Source organism: Tachypleus tridentatus, chromosome 1 (assembly GCF_004210375.1).
Source record: "Tachypleus tridentatus isolate NWPU-2018 chromosome 1, ASM421037v1, whole genome shotgun sequence".
NCBI lineage: Eukaryota > Metazoa > Arthropoda > Merostomata > Xiphosura > Limulidae > Tachypleus > Tachypleus tridentatus.
In genome coordinates, this window is record NC_134825.1 from 146,088,941 (window position 1) to 146,112,862 (window position 23,922).

The following is a 23,922-nucleotide window of genomic DNA, read 5'->3' on the forward strand; positions in this document are numbered from 1 at the left end:
AAAACAGTTTATGCTATGGTAGAAAAACAGAGCTTATGTAAGATCTTCTGATGCACGTGTAAGTACCTGTTTGAAATTCATTTTTATTCCATAAAAAAAAATTAATTTGAGATGAGCTTACACACACACACACACACACACACACACTTGTACCATTAATATAAATAATGATACTGTATTTGTCCCAAGTATAAGGCATTGTTTTTGATTAATAATTAGGCTGCAAAATTTATAGTCACCTTTACAATCACAGCCAACCACAGACTCTTACCCCCTACTCTAATCTGTCGTCACTCCTGAGTAATCTGATAACATCAGTCTACACATGCATGCCAGAGGCTCAATCAAGGTAGCTGCTAATTATTGCAAGTAATGCACCTGCAGGCTCTTCAGTTATATTATTGATTTTATGGACTTACAAAAATGTTATGACACTGGATTTGTTTTCTTTCCAATGGTTTCTGAAAGTGGAAGTTGCCTAATATTTGAGATCATCTCTATAATAAGGCCAATATGGTATTAATCATATCAGTCAAAAAAATTGATATAACTTACTCTCATTCCCACAAATAACTTGCTCTAGAATACATACAAGTAATACTTTAAATAACAAAATATTACAAATTAAAACAGAAAATCATGTTAAAATGTATGACCAAGCTGAATATTATACAGTAATATGATTACAATGTACAAATTGAGATTACATAAAAATATACTATTTACACAAGATTACAAACACAAAGAAAAACCCTCTTAATGCTGCATAAAAGCATGAAATAAAGTAAACCCTTAGATAATTATATAAAATATATTAATGTAACCTTTTACAAAAAGCAAAACATATCAAAATACAAAGATAAATCCATTAAAACTTTTACAAAATAAAACAGTATGAAACTACTCTTTACAAACTTCACACTGAAATACAGAAAGTTCAAAACATTTAAAACTAATTTAACAATAAATTGAAACAAAACCTTTACCAGTGCAATAAGTCAAAATACAAAACAAAACCTTTCAGAAAATATACTACTGATATAGTACTTATAAAGTATACACAGTAATATTCACACAGTTATACCTCACAATAGGGACACTATGTATAAAAGGCAAACAAAACAACAAATAAATATATACATACATAATTCTGTGAAACAGAGCTTCCTACTGCAGCCCCAACAACAGGTTTCCTAGTACAATAGTTTATTTCAAATGAACCATATTCATTTAACATATGATTTGTTGGGCTCTCAGCCAGGTCTGCACCAGATTGGCATAGAGACACTATTTCTTCCTCCAACTGTAAAAGAGGATCCTCATGCTTCAGGAGATAGTCATTCTCCCAGTTAAGTGTCTAGACCTCTGTCTTCCTGATTATTTTTTCTGCAGTGTCACTTTAATACCAGTATCTGCTGAACCATGAGGGGTTCTGTGATTTATTTTAGAAATGTGGTTGATTTTACCTTCTATGGCCATGAAGTTTGTGCCCAGGCTCTTTTTTTGGGGGTGAAGATGCCTTTGTAATTGTGAATATTCTCATGTTGATGTCATGAACTGAAGGAGCTCTCTTTATTGATGATTATACTGTTGTTACCTTGTTAATAGATTTTTATGTAGTCAGATCATTTCAGTATTTGGGCAAGGTCTATGGTTGATGCACTTTAGTTATGTACCATTGATGCTTCTCCACATGGCACTACCCAGTAGGAAATTTGAAATCAGAGAACAAATCTCTAAATTTATTCAGGTCTGACTTTGAGGTGGTTGGTGTTAGCTCTAGAGTCAGTTTCTATGGCCTGGCAGACTTTGCTTGAATGGAAGTAGTAACTTTACCTGTTTGAGTATTTGATCAGCTCCAAGAGGCTGACAAGTAACTGGAGAAGTATGGAAAATCTTCATGTATATGGTCTTAGGCTTGACATGTATGTCTATTCTCTCCACTGTTGCTGGTGCTATGGTGATAGTTTATAGCTACTCTTGAACCCAGTCACATTCCTTTCACTACTGTTTATTTGTAATATAAACAGAGCCAAGGATCCAGTAGGAAGTAAATGGAAGTGAAATACTGCAAATGCTGGTTCATATAGAAGTAACCAAAATTGACCAGCCACCACATTGTTGTTAACACTGCTCTTGTTACCATGTACTTAACACTTACTTTTTGCTTCCTTTTAATTTCTTAACAGATACAAGTTTATAGTAACTAAAGGCAGCTACAAAGCAATACCACAGAGATATTACTTCTTTCCTACAGCTATACATTCACAGTTTGCACTTTTGTGCATTTGAAATGCACCCTGTACTGAAATAATGAAGATAGAATAGAAACAACATTTGAGAACATTGGCAAGCAAAGATTGTTTTAGTATTACTGCGATTTTAAGCATTTCTTCTGAAACTGTGATTTACACTGTGTGAATCAGTTTTTACAAAGAGGTCATGTTGCATAACCACAAATTTTCTTGCCAAATATTAAACATTCTAGTGTTTGTTTTTCTGAAGTTGGGTGAATTTGTTTTCACTGTTACATTATTCATCAGAACAAAAAGCTTTACTAGTTTTAGTGCAAGAAATCTGAGGACAAATATCTTTAATGAGGAATTTATTTAGTTTTAGTAGAGTAGTCTTGTGAAAAATTATTGGAAGAAACACTGGACAGTGCTAATCATACCTGCAGATTCTTGCAGTTTTTGTATAATGTTGTACAGTAACTCTGTTTTATGTTATATAAAGTCTTTAGAATAAAAGGACCAATAATCAGTTTTATTAATTCAAAAATAATTGTCATCTGTTGAAAACATAGCTAATTCTTGTCTCAAGGATTTTACTCTGCCCATTTTACACATTGAGAATGCTTCCTTTTATACCCCACTCAAATGCCTTGGGGAAATTCTGTTTTGCCAATACAAGTGTGCCCTCTGTCCAAGAAACTGTATAGAAGCATCTCATTTCAATAATATGATTGCTTATTCTTGATAAAGCATTCAGCCCAGGTTTCTTTCAAAAGGAGTGTTGTGCTTATATACTATTTACATTTTAAATTTGAATGTGAGCTGCATTTCTACTGTTATTTTTTTCAATTATAATTATGCATTATTTGTGCATGATCTGTTTGCTTTGGTATATCACTGCCAGGAGGAGGCCTATTTAGATTTTCAGTAGATGAACTCCCTTTTGGACTTATGGAGCTCTAGATTAGAATCTGTGATCACTTTCAACAGATCATAGTTTTCTTGTATTTATCTTACATTCATGACTGTATTTATCTTCAATTTCTGTCAGAAGCTTATCAGTACTATCTTCCTTTGATTTTTTCTTTGGTTTTCTGGCTGGTCTGTTGTTGGTGTTTATTGGATAGGGAGACTTTGTTAGAAAGGATTTGTTTACTGTCTTTTGGGGAGTTTTGAGAATATCTTTATCTTCATTCCATGTTACATGCTGGAGTTCTAGGGACATTAAAAATGAGTGTAAACAGGCAATAACAATTTAGAATTTTATTGTCCTTGGAACGAATCCCCATCAGGCTTCAAGCCATCAGGATTTTACTTGATTCTTCTTCTCCTACTGCATGGGTGGTTCTTTTTCTTTTGGTGATGTAGCCTCAAATCTCTCATTCCTTTCAAACAAGTTAATATGCAACCAATTGGCCCTGTCCCTTGGACCATCTTGTCCCATCACTCAGGAGCAACACCATCAATTGTGAATTGTGGTTATATCAGAGCAACATTACTGTTGGGGTACCCATTCCACCATCTCATCCTGAGATCCTTCTGTTCATAGATGGTTATCTTATCTTTATAAGGAATTCCAGTGTACTTGAACAGAATACAAATTGATCTTTCATATCAGTGTTCTTAAAACATTTTGCAGTACATTGGGCAATGATTCAAGGTCTGTTTTTTTTTAAAGAAAAGATTAGTAAGATGTGTTCTGACAGTTCCATGATTGTATTTCAGATTTCTCATCAAGGAGACACACATTTTTGAGACCTTTGTTTTTGTACATTGGATCTTCTCTTCTGGGCTCCTTCCCATCATATCAGTCTTTGAGCATCTCATGTTGCTGAAGTGATAAAGTTAATTATAGATTACTTGTCTCAGTTCATCTGGATTCTTCCAACAGAATGGATGCTACATCATAAGGTTTTTTAAATGGATTTGTTCTCAGTTTGGGTCTTCAACAATCTATGCCTTTGCAACTCATTAGAATTCTCAACTGCAATTGTTTTGGTGTCCTCATCATCAAGCATGGTCAGAAAATGCATTCAATTGGGTTTGGACAGGTTTACATCTGTATGCCTTTCCCTTGATTTGGCTATTGCATTGGGTTCTGACTATGGTTTGTTCTATTCCCTGTTACGTTCTCTTGGTTGCACTTTAATAGCCAGTTGAAGCATTGTTCCAATTTCTTCAGTATCTGTAGGAATGTCTGCCTCTATATCTTCCACATTGGAAATTTCTGTTGTGACAATCTCAATCAGATATTCTTCACCCAGATGTTTGTAAACTCAATCTTCAGGCCTAGAAGTGATGCAGTCCTTTGCCAGGCATAATGGTTTAACTTCTAAGGTTTTTCTACACTTAACTAAATATCTCCATAGACCAACCATGATTGTTTATCTTTGGAAATAGACTATTTATTGTCAGTGGCATATTCAAAGAACAATAAACCCTCTTTATTCAAAAATATCTGTCATATACCATTTAAGAAGGGGCTTGCTTCATATACAGTGGCTTCATATAAGGCATCCTTATCGACTATTTTTAGTGTTTTAAATATTGGAAGTCTTATCAGGTCTACTCAAATCTCCTTCTATTAATCAACCCAAACTATCTTTTCAATTCCTGAGATTTTACAGTTGTTTTATAGTTACTGGTTCATTCTCCTTTTGAGCTATTAAGCTTCATGTTCTTTGTTTCACCTCTTTCTTAAATTGTTTTGTTTTGTGGAAATCTTTGGTTGGAGCTGTTTGCAGTCCAGGTGCATAAGACTCTTTATCATTCTGTATATGCCTTGCTCTACCCTGATAGGTCTTTTTCTTCCCAAGACTAGCAACCAGGGAAGGGGAAATATTCTCTCACCATTTCATTTGCCAACCATTTCCCACTACTAGGATCCCTTGGTGCTTTTCCAAGATGTCAGTAAATGTGCATTACCCTTCTCATTGATTAACCTTGTTTTAGTCTGTTGGCTATGGAAGGTGTTCCACTATCTCATAATTCTGAATGTGATGTGGTCCCATCCTAAGTTCTTGGTTGAGCACAGGTTCCATCTCCTCTCCATAATCTTAGGGGCAAGTGGAGTACTCCTTATCCTTTTAGTGGGAGAGTGAGGATGAACATTAATAATTCCAGACTTAATGAGTTCTTTTCTTTTGATTGAGTACAACATGCATGATCCAGTCTTTCTGAACCTGGGGTGATGCCTTCAGGACATCTTCAGGTTGAGGAGAGTTCTTTCACTTAGGTGTTGCTTACTTTCTCATTGTGATTCCAGTAGTTTTAAAAGCATTACTTTATGGCTACAGGTTGGGATCCAGTCAAAGTATATATCTGATATTGTGGTTCAATAGGCCTAGCCACCAATGTAGGATATAGGTACCATGACACCTTTGTTCCAACAATGAGTTGTGAAACCTTGGCAATCTGTTTGGGGTTAGCCTATACTGATAATTACTCATATTTTATTCCACCTTTGATATAGGACTAGGTATCAGTTGAAGAGCATACATCTTCTGGATGTGGTGTGGCTCCACCACTTTTGTACCAATTTCTTCGTGATACACTCCTGTTCTATGCAAACACTTTCAGTATGGATCGTGTTTTGCACTGGGTCCTCCAATTTCACTGTGGGATTCTAGCTACAGTCAGTGGGTGGTAACTATTATTTGGAAATTAACATTTTCCTGAACTGAAAATGTATTTCCATTAATACTTACTTCCAATGACACTCTCCCATCCTTACTTCCCCACTAAAAGCAAGTTTATATCTGAAAAAAATGATTATATTACCAGAATAAGGTATTTTTATGCAGTGCCCAGATAAAGAGCATATTGAAGCTGGTAGGCAAATTTTCAAAATAAAATTTGCCTGAGGCATTTGAGTGGGGCATAAAAGCAAGAGTCCTCATTGCATAAATGGGCAAGGAGTGAAAACCCAGGTTCTCGAGAAATAGCTATAGTTTTATTTAAATACATTTTAGGTAAAAGAAATTAACTTCCTAAGTGTCATTAAGAGATTACAAAATATTTCATATCAAAATGTCATAGTCTAGATTTTAATATTATTGGTGGTTATGATAATAGTAGAAATAAAAACAGTTTATGGTGTTATTTTTTGGTTGTGGAGAAGTTTTTGTCTTAAGTTCATATTTTGAAATCTACAGAAATTTTAAGGCATTAGTGTGCTTTTGAATTTTGCATAAAGCTATGCAAGGGCTAACTGCACTAGCCTTCTCCAATTTAGTAGTGAAAGACTTGAGAGAAGGAGCTAGTCATCACCACCCACTGCCAACTCCTGGGCTACTCTTTTATTAAATGACAGTGGAATTGATCATAACATCCTGTAACTGAAAGGACTAATATGTTTGGTGGGATGCAGGATTGAGCCTGTGACCCTCAGATTAAGAGTTGGGCTGACAAAGCATTAGATAAGTTTTGTTAGGTTTAGAGACTACAGTAGGTGATGAGAAAGTGTTCTGGCAACTCAAATATTATATTATATGCAAGCAATGTGTATAAATAAAACAACTTGTAATCTATTGACAATAAAGTTTAAGTATTAAATATAAATTGACATTGATCAAGAATATCATTGGTGTCAGTTTTTATGTATGCATGAGTGGGATTCTTTACAGTAGGAGTCTTTGACTTGTTTGCAGTAAATTTCAGCAGTAAATGAACAGCATATGATCCACTTGTTTTAAAATAATACATTAAAACAAGCCAAAAGTATATACAAATGTTCATCTCACTTTTGATTTCAGAAGTTTTATCCAGAGCTTCCTATAAGTTTTTTTTCCATCAACCCCTCAGTGTGGATTCCTGTATGTGGTGAGGGGACCTCCCAGGGAAGGTTCTGTTCTATCTGGTTACCTTCTCATGGATCTAAACATCCACACACGTGTGGCGACCCGTGAAGGGGAGGAGAGGATCCTGGTGGTTGAGGGGTCCAACCCTAACACACCACTTTGGCCTCAATTCCTGTAGACGGCTGCCTTTGGGTGGCCCCCCTTGGGTCAATCGGCTGGTCCACTTGGGCTAGAGTCAACCAAGTACCAGTGTTGGAAGTTCTCAACGGGTGTTGTGGACATTGTGCCTGATGCTGGTGTTTGGGTATAGTGCTCACGAAACCCTGACGTTGCTGCATTGTCCTTGCGTGACTTTGTAGAGCGTCCCCTTGTAGGGCACCATGGTGGGTGGGGTCAGTGGGTACCGAAATTTTTCTTTTTCCTATGGATCCTCTAAAAAATTTATTGTAAAGAAACAGTCAATGGGTAAGCGACCACGTCTTGAATACTGAGAACAGCAATCTTCAACATCAGTAACACATGTACCTCATTTTCTTATATTACATTCTCTTTCGGAAAAAACCTTCAGGGCAAATGCCCCTTTTTTTATTCAAAAGGGATTAGAGGGACTTGCTGGCTCTCCAAAGTCAGTAAAGAAACTTTGATCTGGTGACATATTAGTTGAAACATCCACAACTCACCACAGTGAACTCCTCTTGAATTCAAAGGCAATTGGGGATATACCTATTGAGGTTACCCCCATGCTACCTTGAATTCATCACGAGGAGTTATTGTTGAGAGAGATTTGAAGAATGTCCCCGAGTCAGAGATTCTCGCTTGTCTCTCCACTCAAGGAGTTTCTGCAGTGAGGCGCATCTCCACTCGCAAAGATGGAGTTACACTGCCAACAAATACCCTCGTTTTAACATTTACTTCACCACGTGCACCTGCCACCATCAAGGCAGGTTATCTCATTTGCAGGGTTCGGCCATACATACCAAACCCTCTTCGATGTTTCCAATGTCAGAGATTCGGCCACTCAAAGACATCTTGTCGTGGTTCCCTGACATGTGCTCGTTGTGGAGGCAAGGACCACGATGCCTATGACTGTGATATGAACCCACATTGCGTAAACTGCAATGGTTCTCACCCCTCTTACTTTCATTCTTATCCAAAATGGTTGGAGGAAAAAGAGGTGCAGCGTTTGAAAACTACACATAACATTAGTTATCCTGAGGCTCGAAATTGCTGTCCACAACTCCATCTCGACATATGCTGCTGCACTTCATTCCACAACTACAGTGAGAGTGCAGACAGATCTCTCTGTGCCTCCAAGAGAATCGTTTTCAAAACAAATGAAAAGCCTTTTGACCTCCTTCCACACCTATCTCTGTTCCTCCCATACCTTCCAACAAATCTCAAGATCCACATCATTCAGTTTCAAATACAGGCATTTCTTCTGATACATCTTTTTCTCCCACCACAAGAGACAAAACAATTATTCGTTCGCATCCTCAGTCACTGGATTCCCCTTCCAATAACAAAAACCTGCCCACCCGACCCAGAGCAGGATCCATGGAGGTTGATAGACCTCCTCCGACTAAAGACAGTAAAGAAAAAAGACATGGTCATAAACCAAAGGGTTCTCCAGCTACTTCACCTACCCGTTCATAAAAATGGCCACCTTGATACAATGGAACTGTCGAGGTTTACGTTCTAATCTGGATGATATCAAAACGCTGATTGCTTCGTACCATCCTGTTTGTCTTTCTTTACAAGAAACATTTCTCAAAACTGCTGATACTGTCTCCATTCGGCAGTTTTCTCTGTACAGAAATGACAGGTTGTGTGATGGTCGAATACATGAAGGGGTGGCACTGTTGGTTGATCAACACGTGCCCACCCTGTCTTTGTCACTCAACACACCCTTGGAGGCTGTAGCCATTCGTGTTTCCTTGGGTCATACCATCACTGTTTGTTCTCTGTACCTGTCCCCTGGAGAGACATATGATCAATCAGATCTTGATGCTTTCGTTGAACAATTGCCATCTCCATTTCTAATCCTAGGGGATTTTGATGGACATCATCCCCTCTGAGGAAATGCTATTATTGATGGGAGGGGCCGATCTGTAGAGCAGATGCTCTTTGATCACAATCTTTCTCTTTTCAATACTGGTTCTTCCACTTACTTTCATGCACCTAGTCAGTCCTTTACCGCTATTGATCTCTGAGTTTGCTCCCCTTCATTATTCTCCCATTTTTCATGGAGGGTTGACAGTAATCCACTAGGCAGTGATCATTTTCCAATCCTTTGAGAGAGACTGGCCGTGGTCGATGCCACCCTACCTGCGTGCGCGGTGGAAGCTGGATCAGGCAGACTGGTCCACTTTCACTGCTCTCGCAGAACTTGATCCTGCCATCGTAAATCAGCCATCAGTAGACGACTGTGTGGCAGCGGTAACTGGCTGTATTATACAAGCAGCTGCTCAGTGTATTCCTAAAACCTCGACACGTTTTCCACGATATCCTCGTCTGTGGTGGAATCCTGCTTGCCACTTAGCACAGATGGCTCAAAAGCGGGCCTGGGATACTTTTCGTAGATATCCCACACTTTCAAACCGGGTTGCTTTCCAACGGGCCTGTGGACATGCTAGGTGGGTAAGACGTCAAAGCCAGAAGGAATCTTGGAATAAGTTCACAACCAGCATATCTTCTACCACCAGTTCCAAGATCATATGGGACAGGATTCGAAAGGTTAATGGGCACTACAATTCTGTCCCCCTCTCGATCTTACTCTCTGATGGTCAGGAGGTGACTGATGTTCGGAACATCGCTAACACTCTAGGTGAAAGCTTTTGCCGGGTATCTAGCACTTCTGCTTGTTCCTCCACCTTCCTGGCCATCAAGACTCGGGCAGAGCGATCACCTCTTTCCTTTTGAACTGACTGTTTCTTTGACTATAATTGTCCCTTTACCCTGGTGGAACTAAAAATGGCTCTTCATTGGTCTGCCAGTACGTCTGTTGGACCTGATGATATTCATTATGACATGCTGCACCATCTATCTCTTGCTTCTCTTGATGTCCTTCTGATTGTTTTCAACCGGATCTGGCAGGAGAATGTTTTTCCTGATGCCTGGTGCCAGGCTATTATTTTACCTTTCTCTAAGCCAGGAAAGATCCCAAGATTCCTTCAAACTACCGTCCAATTGCTTTGACGAGCTGTCTCTGTAAGACATTAGAAAGGATGGTTAATGCTCGTCTTGTTTGGTTCCTTGAATCAAACAATCTCCTCTCGCCCACCCAGTGTGGATTCCGTCGACAGCATTCCACCACAGACCACCTAATTCGTCTTGAAACATCTATCAGAGAAGCCTTTTTCAACTGCCAACATCTTGTATCAATATTCTTTGACATAGAGAAGGCTTACAACACAACATGGAGGTATGGCGTTTTGTGAGACCTCCATACATATGGGTTACGTGGCCATCTACCCATGTTTATTAAAAATTTTTTAATGGACAGGAGATTCAAAGTTCGTGTGGGTTCGACACTTTCCCGTTCTTTTGTACAGGAACTTGGAGTCCCTCAAGGCTGTGTATTGAGTGTTACACTCTTCAGTATAAAGATAAATGCCATCACTGAACAACTTCCTCTCACTGTTGCGAATGGGCTGTATGTCGACAACTTTCACATCTCATATCAGTCGTCAAACATGAGATATATTGAGCGGCAACTACAAACCGCCCTCAATTGTGTACGGAAGTGGACTCTGGTGAATGGCTTTAATTTCTCTCTCTCCAAAATTGTATGCATGCACTTTTGCCCTCGACGGGGTATTCACCCTGATCCTGAACTTCATATCGGTGAAGTTTTGCTGCCAGTGGTCCCGGAGACCAAGTTCTTGGGGTTTATCTTTGATCGTAAACTGACCTTTATACCACACTTAAAGCAGCTTCGGGTCAAATGGACAAGAGCACTGAACATCCTCCGTGTTCTCTCTTCTACCAGTTGGGGGACAGATCACTGTTCAATGTTAAAGGTATATCGTAAGCTCAATTATGGATCACTGGTCTATGGCTCTGCCAGACCCTCGGCCTTAAAGATGCTGGACCCCATTCATCACCAAGGACTTCGACTCTGCACTGGGGCTTTCCTGCCTCTCCAGTTCAAAGTATATACATTGAATCTCATGAACCTTCTCTACACCTTTGCCATTTGCAACTATCTTTTCAATATACTTTAAAACTTCATTCCTTACCAAAGCATCCCACCTGGAAATGTGTTTTCCTTCCTCAGTGGGCAGTACTTTTTCAGAACAGACGATCTGTCATTGCTCCCGTTTGGCCTTCGCATCCGGGCGCAATTGGATGAATTGGGTCTGTCCTTGGATAACATTGCAGATTCCACAGGTCGACCCATTTCACCATGACTTATTACAGCCCCCAAATGTGACCTTTCTTTCAGTCACCTAAAAAAGGCAGATACTCCAGATTGGAAGTACCGTCTTTTATTCAATGAATATCTTTCAAACAATCATTCAGTTCCCATTTATACAGATGGTTCCAAATCAGGTAATTCAGTGGGCTCTGCTATGGTTTGCTATGGATCAGTAGTTGCATACAGAATCCCTTCTACAGCTTCTGTGTTCACTGCTGAACTGTATGCCATATCTCTTGCCCTGGATCATATTGCAGCTGAGCAGTACTCCAACTGCACTATTTATATTGATTCGCTTAGTTCTATACTTGCCTTGGAATCGCTATAATGCTAGCTCACATCATATTCTCGCTGACATTCGAAACCGACTGGCCCATTTCTCATTAGCAGCTACTTCAATCCAGTTTTTCTGGATACCAGGCCATGTTGGTATTCGCAGGAATGAGCTTGCAGACATGGCAGTTAAATATGTCTGCTTCAGCACCATCACTCCTATGCCTATTCCGTACATGGACTATGGTGTTGTCTTCAAGGCTCGGCTCCGTGCCAGCTGGCAGTCCACTTGAGTGAGCAACGTGACAACAAACTTTTCAAATCAAACCCAAAATTGACTTTGGCCATCTAGCTTCCGTAAAGTTCGAAGGAGGAAGTTGTTCTCACTAGGCTACGATTGGTCACAGTTTTTAACTCATCATTTTCTTTTATCTGGAACTGATGCACCAATGTGTAGTTTGTGTAACACTCAAATCACTATCAGCCACGTTTTACTTTCTTGCCATCGTTACAATTCTCATTGACGGCAATATTTTAAACATATTTTTTCCCAGGGTCAGTCTGTAACATTGGACAGAGTTATTGGTGATGGTGACTCTATCCACCTTGATAATGTTTTTAATTTTTTAATGGCCATTAATCTTTTAATCTCATTTAAGTGTTGCATATTTATTCATTACACCTTTTAATTGTGGTTCCCTTTTACAGTTTTAATCTCTCTCCTTCAATTTGACATTGGACAATGGCCAGAACATTAAATAACTAGACACCAGGACTGGAAAGGCCAACTTCAGGTGACTAACGCTACTGTTTGAACTATCCATTTGAACTACTCGTTAGTCGTCCTGGCGAGTTGTTATTATACTTTTGCTGCATATCATTTCACACTTTACTACTTAACTTTTATACTGGCCATATTGACTCGTAACCCGGAACCAGGACTGGAAAGACTAACTTCAGGTGACTGATGGTGGTTTTTATACTTACCTGTTAGTCTTCCTGGCGGGTTATGATCATTACCATTCTGCTACAGGTAGTTCTTTAGAACTTTGTTGACTGAATGTCAACATTGGTTTTTACGCCATTTTCTGTTTTAATTGCCGTTTTGCTTTTATCTTCAATTACTTTTACAAATTTTACTCCATTTACTTGACTTTTATCTTTTTACTGGACATTTGGCTACTCATTATTACGATTTTGTCTTTTAAAACTTCTATTATTTTACACTTTGATAATAGCTGCTATGACACATAACCAGGAACCAGGACTGGAAAGACCAACTTCAGGTGATTGACGGTGGTTCTTGAACTTACCTGTTAGTCTTCCTGGCAGGTTATGATCATTACCTTTTTGCTAGAGTAAATACCTTACAACTTCTTATACTCTGCCTTCTATCTTAACATTGTAGACTAGGTGTCAACATTGGTTTTATACTTTTTTGGTTTACCTTCATTTCCATTTATGTCTATTACTACATTTATTTATTTTATTTTTTTTACATTTTTACCAAATGTCTGGCGCAGATAGCCTCGCTGCTTTGTGCCATAAAACACTAAATCAATCAATCAACTTTCCATCAAAGTCCACACGGACTATGTGCTTTAGGTCACAATTCACAAGATGAAATAGTGTTCTTTGCTGTTATTACAATACAGTTATTGATAATTTCACTTATACTGTTCTTTATCAGTTATATCTAAAGCTTTAAATAATTTTACATTTTCATCAAAAGCCTGCACAGGTTTGTACACTTACTTTAGAGCATAATTGATAAGATGAATTATTCTTCCCCACCTTATTTCAGTGTAATGACCAGTAATTTTACTTTAAAAAGTGCCATTATATGTTCTTTGTGACTAACAATTATACAGTGTAGATGAGTAACATCATGATGTCATGTACTATAAAGGTTATTCTGTTAAGCTCTGTGAAACTTGAGTAAAACTTAGTGCATCAATATAATTTTGAAGAATTTTATGCTTTCTTATTTTTCTATAAAGGCTTGTCCATATTTCAGCTGCATCTATAATACATTTAGGAATAAAACACACAATTTTTATTCAAAGTATAGAAAACAAGTGGTTTATGGATTTGTAATTACAGGTCATTTATTTAGTGGGATTGGAGAATGTAATTCAGTGATTATGTGAAGGAAAATTATAGGCTGCTGACAATATGAATTGATAAGTAAAGGTGTCTAACTGTTTATTTGGTATTGGCTCTTGTTTTTCTACCCTGTGTGAGTTGTTGAAATGTCTTATCAATTTTTATAGTTTGTTTTTCATTAATTAATTTTATTAACTAACTTCAATCATAACCCCTTTTGTATAGCATTAAGATAAAGAGATAAAGATATTCTTTGTATTAATATCCATTTAAATAATAAGACGGACCAATCTGTAAAATACTGAACTTTTCAGTGTACATAACTGTGAAAAAGTAAAATTATAGTCTAATTCTATGTATGTTACTTACTAAAGAATTTTGTTTTTATTAAATATAGACAAATAAATTGATTCAGAAATATCAAAGAGAAGAAATAACTGTATGGGGAAACTTTAGCTACCGGATCACAAGCAAATGTTTCAGAGAAGTAAGTATGCTTTAGTACAATTCTCCTGTTTTATCTGTAGCTTCTGTTAACACCAATAAATTTAAGGAATATGTAATCTTCCACATAGTTTCCCTTTTGTAATAAACAGTATTTTAGTTATAAATGTCGGTAAACCCATTTTATTACAGGTTAGTTCTACATAATGCCTTTACACTCGGGCATACTCTATCTAATGATCATTCATCTTGAAAATAGCTCTGCCAAATAGCTTACATTGCAACGGGTTATTATACCCAAAGCACTACACTCCTCCATGCTTGGTTTTGTGTGAATAAAATAGACTGTGGGGTGAATAGGGAGGAAAAATCACTTTATGCTATCCATAGACAAGGGTGGAGGAAATAAATGACAGAACAAGTGATATTGTAAAACATGATAGTGGTGATACAGTCCTTGTAATACACATAGGGACTAATAGGAATGGATAGATCAAAGAAGATAATTGCTAAGTACAATTGATGAATAAAGGCTTTCAAAGAAAAGGGCAATATTAATGTATTATGTCAGGGATGATGCCAAGACTTAACTATGGGAATAAAATTATAAGTAGGTTACTAGGATCTAAAATATCTCTGTATTCCTTATCTCCTTTTGAGCAAAACATCATATGTAACGGAACTGATCACATTAATCCAATTGTTTCCCTCTATCAACTATTTCGTTTTAGAAGTTAACAATAAATCATTGTACCTGTAGTACGTTTCATAAAAAATTGCTGAAGAAAACTATCCTGAACAAATTCTAAAACTTGTTTCCATCATGATATGGCTTCTAAATTTTTAGACACAGATGAAGAAATGTTAATCTCCCATAATCATAATTTTATTAATGGTTGAATTCTTCAACTCACCATAGAATTTTTCATTAATTTCATCAGTTTCATCTGGTAGTTTATAACAAATTCTAACTGAAAGCATTCTTCCATTATAACCACTAACAGAGACCCAAATAGATTAAACCTTCTTGCTGTTATCTTTAGTGATATCAAGTTGTACATTCTGTAACTCACTTTTTAGATATAAAGCCATTTCTTCCCATTTTTAGTACTCTGTCCCTTTTTAAAAAGTTGTAACCTTATATTTCAAATAAATTACTGTCATCATGATTTTCTATATTTATGCAGGTTTCAGTTATTCCAATAATATCGGAATCCTTTACTCTGACCAGTTCTGTGAAATCACCCATTTTACTTCTTAGACTTTAAGATTTACAACAATAACATTTTAACCTACCATTAAAACTTTACCTTATTTTCATGTTATACCTCTCACTAAATTTTATTTTTCTTCATTATTCTGGTCCTTTTCACTGTCTCATCTTAGTTTGTAGTTCCTCTTCCAGTTGAGTTAATAGTCCTTGCAAACAAGCCAATCCCTATCCTATTTAAATGTAAACCATTCATTCCAAAAAGCTTACCTTTTTTTAATTATGTTTCCACAAATTCATCTTGCTTACTTGCTATTCCATAACATTCCGTCTTAGGTGAAATTATACATAGGTTACTGAACAGTGAAGCCTTGATGGTAGTCTTGACAAAGTAAAGTTATTATGACTCTTTTCTTTTAATGCCTTTATCAATAGTTTATACTTAACAGTTAGTTCCTTTGACTTACAATTACCTACATCAATAGCCTATGTGTGCACTACAAAGACTAGTACTCTTTACTGTATCACATGCTCTATTGGTTATATCCTTCACTCCTGCTATTGTATACCATAATCTACTTGTGCTGTACTAAAGAATCTACTATTAAAATTTCCCCCTTTGTTTTTGGTTCCCATTCCTATCTGTTCCTTTGTTATCTTTCTCTCCTGAAGTTAATCTACATAATAAAAGTTGAAATCTGTTACTTAATAAAACTTTTGTAATTAAATTCACAAATATTAGCACAACTAATATTTTAACTGTTTTAACTATCTGAAAATCTTTATTAACCACTGTATCCTTAGCATGCAAAAGCTTAATTTCCTTTTAAAATCCTGCTGTCATTTACTGTAGTTTATCATTCTTTTTACCCATAGTCTCTACACACAAATTGTATAATTTCAGTACGGGCTTCCATAAATCTACTTTTCAGTCCTTAAAATAATTAAGTTTAAAACAAGATGTGACAAAATATTAATTTTTAGATTATATGTATATAATAATACAATTTACTTGTTTTATATTTTAACAATAACTGAATAAGCTTAAGTTTTAATGAAAGTCATGTTACACTCAAATGTAAATTAAATAGTATTGAACTGCAAATAAACCTTTTTGTTTGTTTGGAATTAAGCACAAAAACTACAGAATGAATTATCTTTGCTCTACCCACAACAGGTATTGAAACCCAGTTTCTAGCATTGTAAGTACTCAGAAATATCATTGGGGTGCGAATAAGTGTTAACAACAAATCCTTTATTAACCATCACTTGTACAATTAATTATCAATGTCAGTACTGCACCTGTGATGCACATTTTTAGTTTCACATAATGAAATCCTAATTTTAAACACTTTACTAATGTCTTAAATTATCAACAGTTATAAAATTGTAATAGAAACAATATTTAATCTTTTAAGTTAAATTATCTTTCTTTTGTAGCTAATACTTGAGAAAAACTATTTTAATATAATATTTAATAATAATATTATCTTATAATCTAGTACTAGCTGTAGTAGTTACTTAAAATAAGAAATGCTTAAAGTATCAAGCCTAATATCATAACTTTACACTTAGCTGTGCCTATAGTAATAAAACCTAAAAGTCTCTCATCTGCTTTAACAATAACAGTAATCTTATTCAGAGAATTTAACATTGATTGAAAACTGCTGAATTGAATTCATTAGATGTTGAATTTGTTCTTTCAGTGCATAGCTTATATTTTGATACTTATCCCTGATGTCAGACAGTTTTGATTTTTTGTCAGTCCAGTCTTAATGTTTATTAATGAAGTTTTCTATTCCTTCTGATTTTCATTATGTAATTTTATATTAAGTTTCACTTATGGGCTGCTCTAGAAGTGTGTACTTGTGCAAAAGAAAACATTGGGAATTCTCGTTGTTATTATTAAACCGACAGTACTGTGCAGAAGTGCTAGGACAAGAGAATATTTTATCATTCCTTCCATTTCATGGTGCTACTACTTCCATGCTATTACAGAATGTAAGTTTCAACAATGTGTTAATGCTTCGCTGAACCCTGTTGACAACTGATGAACCAGTGAGTATACTTGTAATTCTATAGAATTTTCATATACTTGTATGAAGGGCATTTCATAAGTGATCTACTTGGATGGAAATACTGATAAAATTTAGGGTCTGAAATAACTGTCACAGCTTCCCATGCAGTATCTTAATTAATTATATTGCAAGGAGCTAATATATTGTAGTGATGTATGCTAGAAGAAATCAGTTCAATAGCACTCACCAAACAAACCTTGTTAAAAACAGTGTTTAACACTATATATTAAGATTTATTGTAATGCCATAGGACAAAAGAGCTTAAAGAATTGTCAGTAGAGCAGAAAGTTTGCATAAAAGCTTTACATGATGTTGGTTGGACTCTCAAACAAATTGCTGCAGACTTGAAATATTCCTCCAACATTGTCATGTACACTTTAGATTTTGAAACTGAAATGGGTAAATTTGAAAATAGGAAAGGAAGAGACAAAACACCTAAACTCAACAATACTATAAGTATTTTCATTTGTGTAGTTCTAGGGACAGGAAGAAGATTGCCATTGATCTGAAATATGAGATAAACAATTGTGTACCAAATGACAGAAAAATGTCCATATCTACAGCATCAAGAAAACAAGAATAGAATGTTTGATTATGTAGCTGTTTAAAAAACTTTTCTTTGTTCTCCAAATGTCAAGAGACTGAAATTTGCTGATAAGTACTGTTGATGATTGGAAAAGGGTTTTGTGGAAGGATGAGTCCAAGTTTTGAAATATTTGGTTTATAGAACAGGTTGTATGTCCAGTTAAAGAATGGTGAAAGATACTTACTTCAATACATCTCGCCTGCCAATGAGCATGGGGAAGCTAAAGTGATGGTTTGGGAGTGTTTTTCTACTGAGGCAACAAGAAATATTTGCAAAACAGATGGAATAGTGGACCAGCAAGAGTACTGTCAGATACTGATTTGTCATAGTATATTTTGTGGTTTGCATGTTATTGGTAAAGAATTGTACTACCAAGAAGATGATGACCCTCAACACTCATACATTCTATGCAGAATTTACTTAGCTAAGAAAGAAGCTGTTGGAGACATTCAAATGGTGCAATGACCCCCACAGAGCCCATATTTTAAGTCAATTGAGCAGATCTGGGATTTGATAGATGAACTCAACAAATCAAAGTTATGTACAAAGAAACTGTATGGGTGTGTATTAGAGACATTTGGAGTCCAAAGAACACTGATTAAATATCTTGCAATAATGCCTGAGAGAATGTAGCAATTATCAAATCAAAACAGGGACATCCAAAATATTACCTGTTTACTGAACTCAAACACTTCCACTGAGTTTCTGGTACACTAAATATGAAGATTAATAAACTTTTGATGTTACTTAGAAATGTTGATTTTGGTATGGAAGTTTGTGTTTTAAAATACAGGTGGGTATAAAATTTTCTGTTGTGTGTCACAGCAGAATGTCTGCAGACTTGCAACACTATACTGTAACTGCCAAAACATTTGTGGTGCATTCTCAATTAATCAAATTAATCTACCATTAAAGAGAAGAAATAGTTATGTCCAGTACCCTGTTGAAGCAGTTTATATAGAAACCCCTTTCTGCATCTGTGACAGGTTCATTATGAGCTTTGTCCTAAAACATCTTCCTTCATATTTTAGTGTCCAAAATTAAATCTCTAAGTCAATAGGTACCAAAATACTTCTTAAACACTAAACACTTTGTTGTTTTGTTTACAGTAGTTAGTTTATTACTTTATTGTATGTGTACCATAATGTAACTTTTTTTCATTAGTTAGTTATATTATGAAAACTGAGTAATAAAGTATTGCTTAATAGTTAGCTATGTTATGGAAGTGCAGTGGTAGCTTTTGTATTCCATTTACATGTAACTTTTTATAGTTATAAAAGCAAAGTAACTTCAGGTGTAATTATCCACATTTCTCATAATGCAGTTAACCTGCATTTATAATAATGTTACATCCTATTGGTTTTCTACTATTTTGCCATTTTCAGCATCTAAACTATGACTTTTTGTAGTTATTATTTTGCAGAATCCTCATATCAGTGTTATAATGCAACTTTTTAATGATATTTGTAATCTTTAGAAACATGTGTATTTTTGTAAATTCTTGTAACTATTAATTATGGTTGTGATCTTTGCAGTAATTATGTTTTATAACCGTTATTGATTAATATGATATTCTTAATTTTCATGTGTTTTATAATGCAATTCTCGGTGAAGATTATTCTCTCCATAAACTTCTGTATAGGCCGTGTTGTAATAAAAACTGTTAGTTACTTATTTCATTTACTATTTGAAATGTAATTCTTGATGATGTGTTTTGTCTTCAGAATATTCAAGTGTATTTTCCAGTGTAACATTTGATGAAAGTTGTTTCATGTACACTTCTTGGTATGGCTTCCAGTAATAGTAATGAGCTTCAGAATGTAATTATGTTTTGTTATTGTTTCTTTATTAGAATCCAAATATCCCATTGTTATTTTCTGCAAGGAAAGTGTTTCTTCTAGTCTTGATGATGTATACTGGTCTGTTACCTTTTGTGCCACTACGAGAATCATGTTTAGAGTTATTTATGCCCCAGGTTTTAGCTAGGTAGGTTTGCCTTTAGTGTAATTTACAAAAAAAAAATTAATGAAACTTACAACAAGAAATGTTATCTGCCAATTAGGACTTGTAGTTTTCATATTGCAAATTAAAATGGAATACATTTCCTTTCCTTGAATATTTGTTGCTTATTTACACAAGTCTGAACTTATTTATCAAAGGTGTTTGTATCTGCTCATATAAATGTTTAACAATACACTGTATATCTAACTTATTTACTTGGAAAATTGAGATTTGTTAAAAAGTCTTTTATTTCTATGACTCATCTTTTTTATGTAATGTTTTCAAGAGAAGCTAGTTGGTTTGTAATGGTAATTTTGTGCTATTGCTATAATTTATCAAACAACCATTTTACTACCATGGTAGTGTAATAAATTACAAAGTTACTAACTATAATACAAGAGTTACAAATCACAGAAATTAATAAATTAGCTCCTAGCTAGGTCTTTGTAACTAAATATCTCAAACAATCACAAATATTTGAAGGAACAACACTGTCAGTATTACATTAAACAAAACAATAAGAAGAATAACAAATCAGGAAAAAAAAATTGGAAGAAGTAAGCAGTCTAACTTGTAAAATATACAAGAGAGCAGTGTTAAACAATTCTTAAAAATATTGCAAATTGTAACCAAGTGAGCATCTGTAATAATTTATTTCTTCCAGTCATCAACAAGTATATCTTTGTGTATCTCTAGTCCACTTTCTCTGGCCAGTATGTCTTAACTATAGAGTGTAGACCTTTTATTTCCTTGCAGAGCCAAAAGCAAGGATAATCTGTGGAGCCCTTCTGTCCCTGCCTTTATTGGAAAGGGTCTGAAAATGCCAGAAACTCCCAGTAGATTTGGGATCTTTCATGCCGTGAAATACAGTCTGAGCTGTTTAAGACACTTTTAAAAAAAAAACATACATCACAACCTTTATTTATGCACAATTTTAATTTGATAATTACATATAGGTCTCTTTTTAGGTTGTATTTTGAACTATACATATCTGTATATATTTGGTAAAATACAATGTGTGAAGTGGCATAGCCTTGTCTGTGAAACTGTTTAATTACAGTTGCTATAGTAGTAACTCATTAGTAGTTACTGAATCAAAAGAATTAAATAAAAACTGGAAGACTAATACTGACTTTCAACAACATATGAAGGCATCCATCAGGTAATAAACTTTTCTTACAAGCATTTGGTGGTTTTGTAATATGTATATGAAAATCTTCCAAGCTTTTATGAAAGTGAAATCTTTTATGAGATTGCCAAATTCTAAGTCTCTGGCAGTATTGTTTACAAAATGCAATATAGCCAAGTTGTTTAGATGTTCTTACAGCATTGTTAATCTCTGGTAGGTCTTTATACGTTTTAATAAGTTTTATTTTGGAAAAGTTTCTTTTACTAGATGTACCAGTTACTGAGATGGTGAGAGGAATAAGAAAAGCAATCCAAAAATTGAGAATATCACAGGATAATATTTAGCAAATTTTATTCTGAGTTCAGTGTTTGTTAACACCTTGTTACCTATAAGAAAAATCAGCTCATCCTGTATACACTCATTCACATCTTCATATTGAACATCTGTATATTATGGGTGTTAAACTCTATATATATATATATATATAAGAAAACAAAATAAAGATGGTTTAGTTTATGTACTATGGTTGAGTACTGATACAATACTTTATTAGAAAAATTGATGAAAAAAGTTCTCTGCACTATAACCATTGTAATAGCTCAAAAATGTTATTGTATGTGGTCTTAAAATCACCAGATTACTTTTTTTTTTAATCAAGCTTCGGTTGTACAAACATTTGTTATGTAAACAAAATGCTTTCTTTGTTTATCACATGTGATCAAAACCTGCTACACTTGCTGTTGATAAATAATTAGTAATGAATTTTGTTTTTTAGAATACCTGCATTTGAAGAACGTTTAAAGAAGAAAAGCTACAGTATTTTGTTTTGGTTAATAAACAGGTAAATTATTTAATATGCTCACTTTAATTATGATGTTACAAGATAAGACATTAATATGCAGAATATTTGTATGTTAATTCCAGTTAGATTCATTGTAGGATTGTATAATATATAGGTGAATAACAGTTCGGATCAGAAAGATTTATTTCTCAGATATTGAAATCTTTGTTGACTCACTCACATGATTCAAAGCTTTTAATGTCCTTGTTACAGTGCATACTGTGCATCCACTCTCCCATCTTACACTTGGTTATTTGTACATTTGTAAGCTATATATTCTGCCATAATTTAGATTTTCTTATTGGAAGATGAATTCTGTTGTTGAAATTAAGTACTGCTGCTGCTTATGTTTCTGCCAATATTGGAAATTTTACTTTTTACAGGAAAATTCTTTGGTGGCATTGCCAGTCCTTATTAATATGTATTCTAGTTATTATTTCTAAACTGTACATCAACAACCATGGCATGCCCATGTACATGCTTAACTGGAGAATGCTAGCCCTTTTCATGTGATGAAAAAGAAATTATATAGCTTTTGCTTAGGCCTATTCATTTTCATTGTTGACAACAGGATTTTTCAATTAGTTCTAATTTCTTCTAGTTGTTTCTTTCAAATTGACCAACAAGTTCTTTTTGTTGACATTCTTTCTTCTGCTCATGTCATTTGAATATACTAGTTTGCTAAATGTAGATTTAAGAAAGGTGAATCTTCTTGACTCACTAAATTACTTATTTCTGCAAGACAAACCATCTATCTTGTCTGTTGGTGGGGAGAGGAATCATCTGGTATTATTGGTTCATTTATATGACCCCTGGGTTTGACAAACCTTTCAATCTAGCCTAAATGTCTTTTCTTCATCTTCAGGTTCAGTTTACTTCCAAATTCTTGATCATGAAATTTCAAAGTTCCTTCTTCAAGGAACATTCAAAATTCATTATCTCACTTTTTTTAGGTTTTAATTCTCATCTCTTTTTGGTTCTTAGAAAAATTTGGAACTTGAAGACCTGTTTCAATTAACCTTTTCCTGGAAGCATCTTGTATTCTATTAGAATACATGACATTATGATAAAAGTTATTTTATTCACAGCCTTTGGATGAAGTTCATCACCATTCATCTACCATCCCATTTTGTTTTGTTTTGTTTTGTTTTTTTCCTGTAAGAGGCTAATTTCAGTTCACTACTTCTGTCAAATTGTATTGGTTTGCTGGATTTTCTGTACATTCACAAAAATTTATATTTTTGGCTTATTGTGATGTTCTCATCCATTTTGTTTCTTACATGTACTCAGTTAACTGCCCAGTTGGGCATACTTCTTGAATGATTTGTTCACAACTCTACATCTCATTGAGTGCTAACACAGTATTTGGTACATCAGGATTTTTGAATCAGTATAGTTCAAGAAGTGCTTCAACTATCTTCTATGACACTACAAATCTCTGCTTCTTACATTATAGTTTTCTGTCTTTTACCATCAAAGGTGTCCTTCATTCTAAGGAAAATGGCTTCTTCACAGTCATTTCTATGGGGCTTCCTTATATGTGGTACCTCTGTTGGAATTTCCTTTCTCAGTACCATACATCTTCAGTCCTGTTATTTCAGGGAATTTTTTCTCTCTTCTACTACTCTTATTTAACTTCAGTTTTGATTCAAATGAAAGTTTATTGCAGCTTGTTCCCCTCTTTAATTTACATCATAAATCTCTGTATCTTTGTAAGTCTGTTTTGAGGCTGAGGTGCTATCATGGGGAACATTATTTTTCAAATTCCTTGTCTCTTCAGAAATAAGCATCTCCTGTCAATCTT

At 35.0% G+C, this 23,922-nt stretch overlaps 1 protein-coding gene across 1 annotated transcript in view; it reads left to right on the plus strand.

The window, feature by feature from the left end:
• The window catches only part of LOC143233263 (lysophospholipase D GDPD1-like), a 74,787-nt gene that overhangs the window by 45,312 nt on the left and 5,553 nt on the right, over positions 1 to 23,922 (plus strand). Inside the window, exons 8-11 of the mRNA XM_076469285.1 lie at positions 14,227 to 14,316; positions 20,000 to 20,133; positions 20,905 to 21,036; positions 22,053 to 22,118. Coding sequence (XP_076325400.1) covers positions 14,227 to 14,316; positions 20,000 to 20,133; positions 20,905 to 21,036; positions 22,053 to 22,118 — 422 coding nt within the window. The remainder of the gene's footprint in view (positions 1 to 14,226; positions 14,317 to 19,999; positions 20,134 to 20,904; positions 21,037 to 22,052; positions 22,119 to 23,922) is intronic.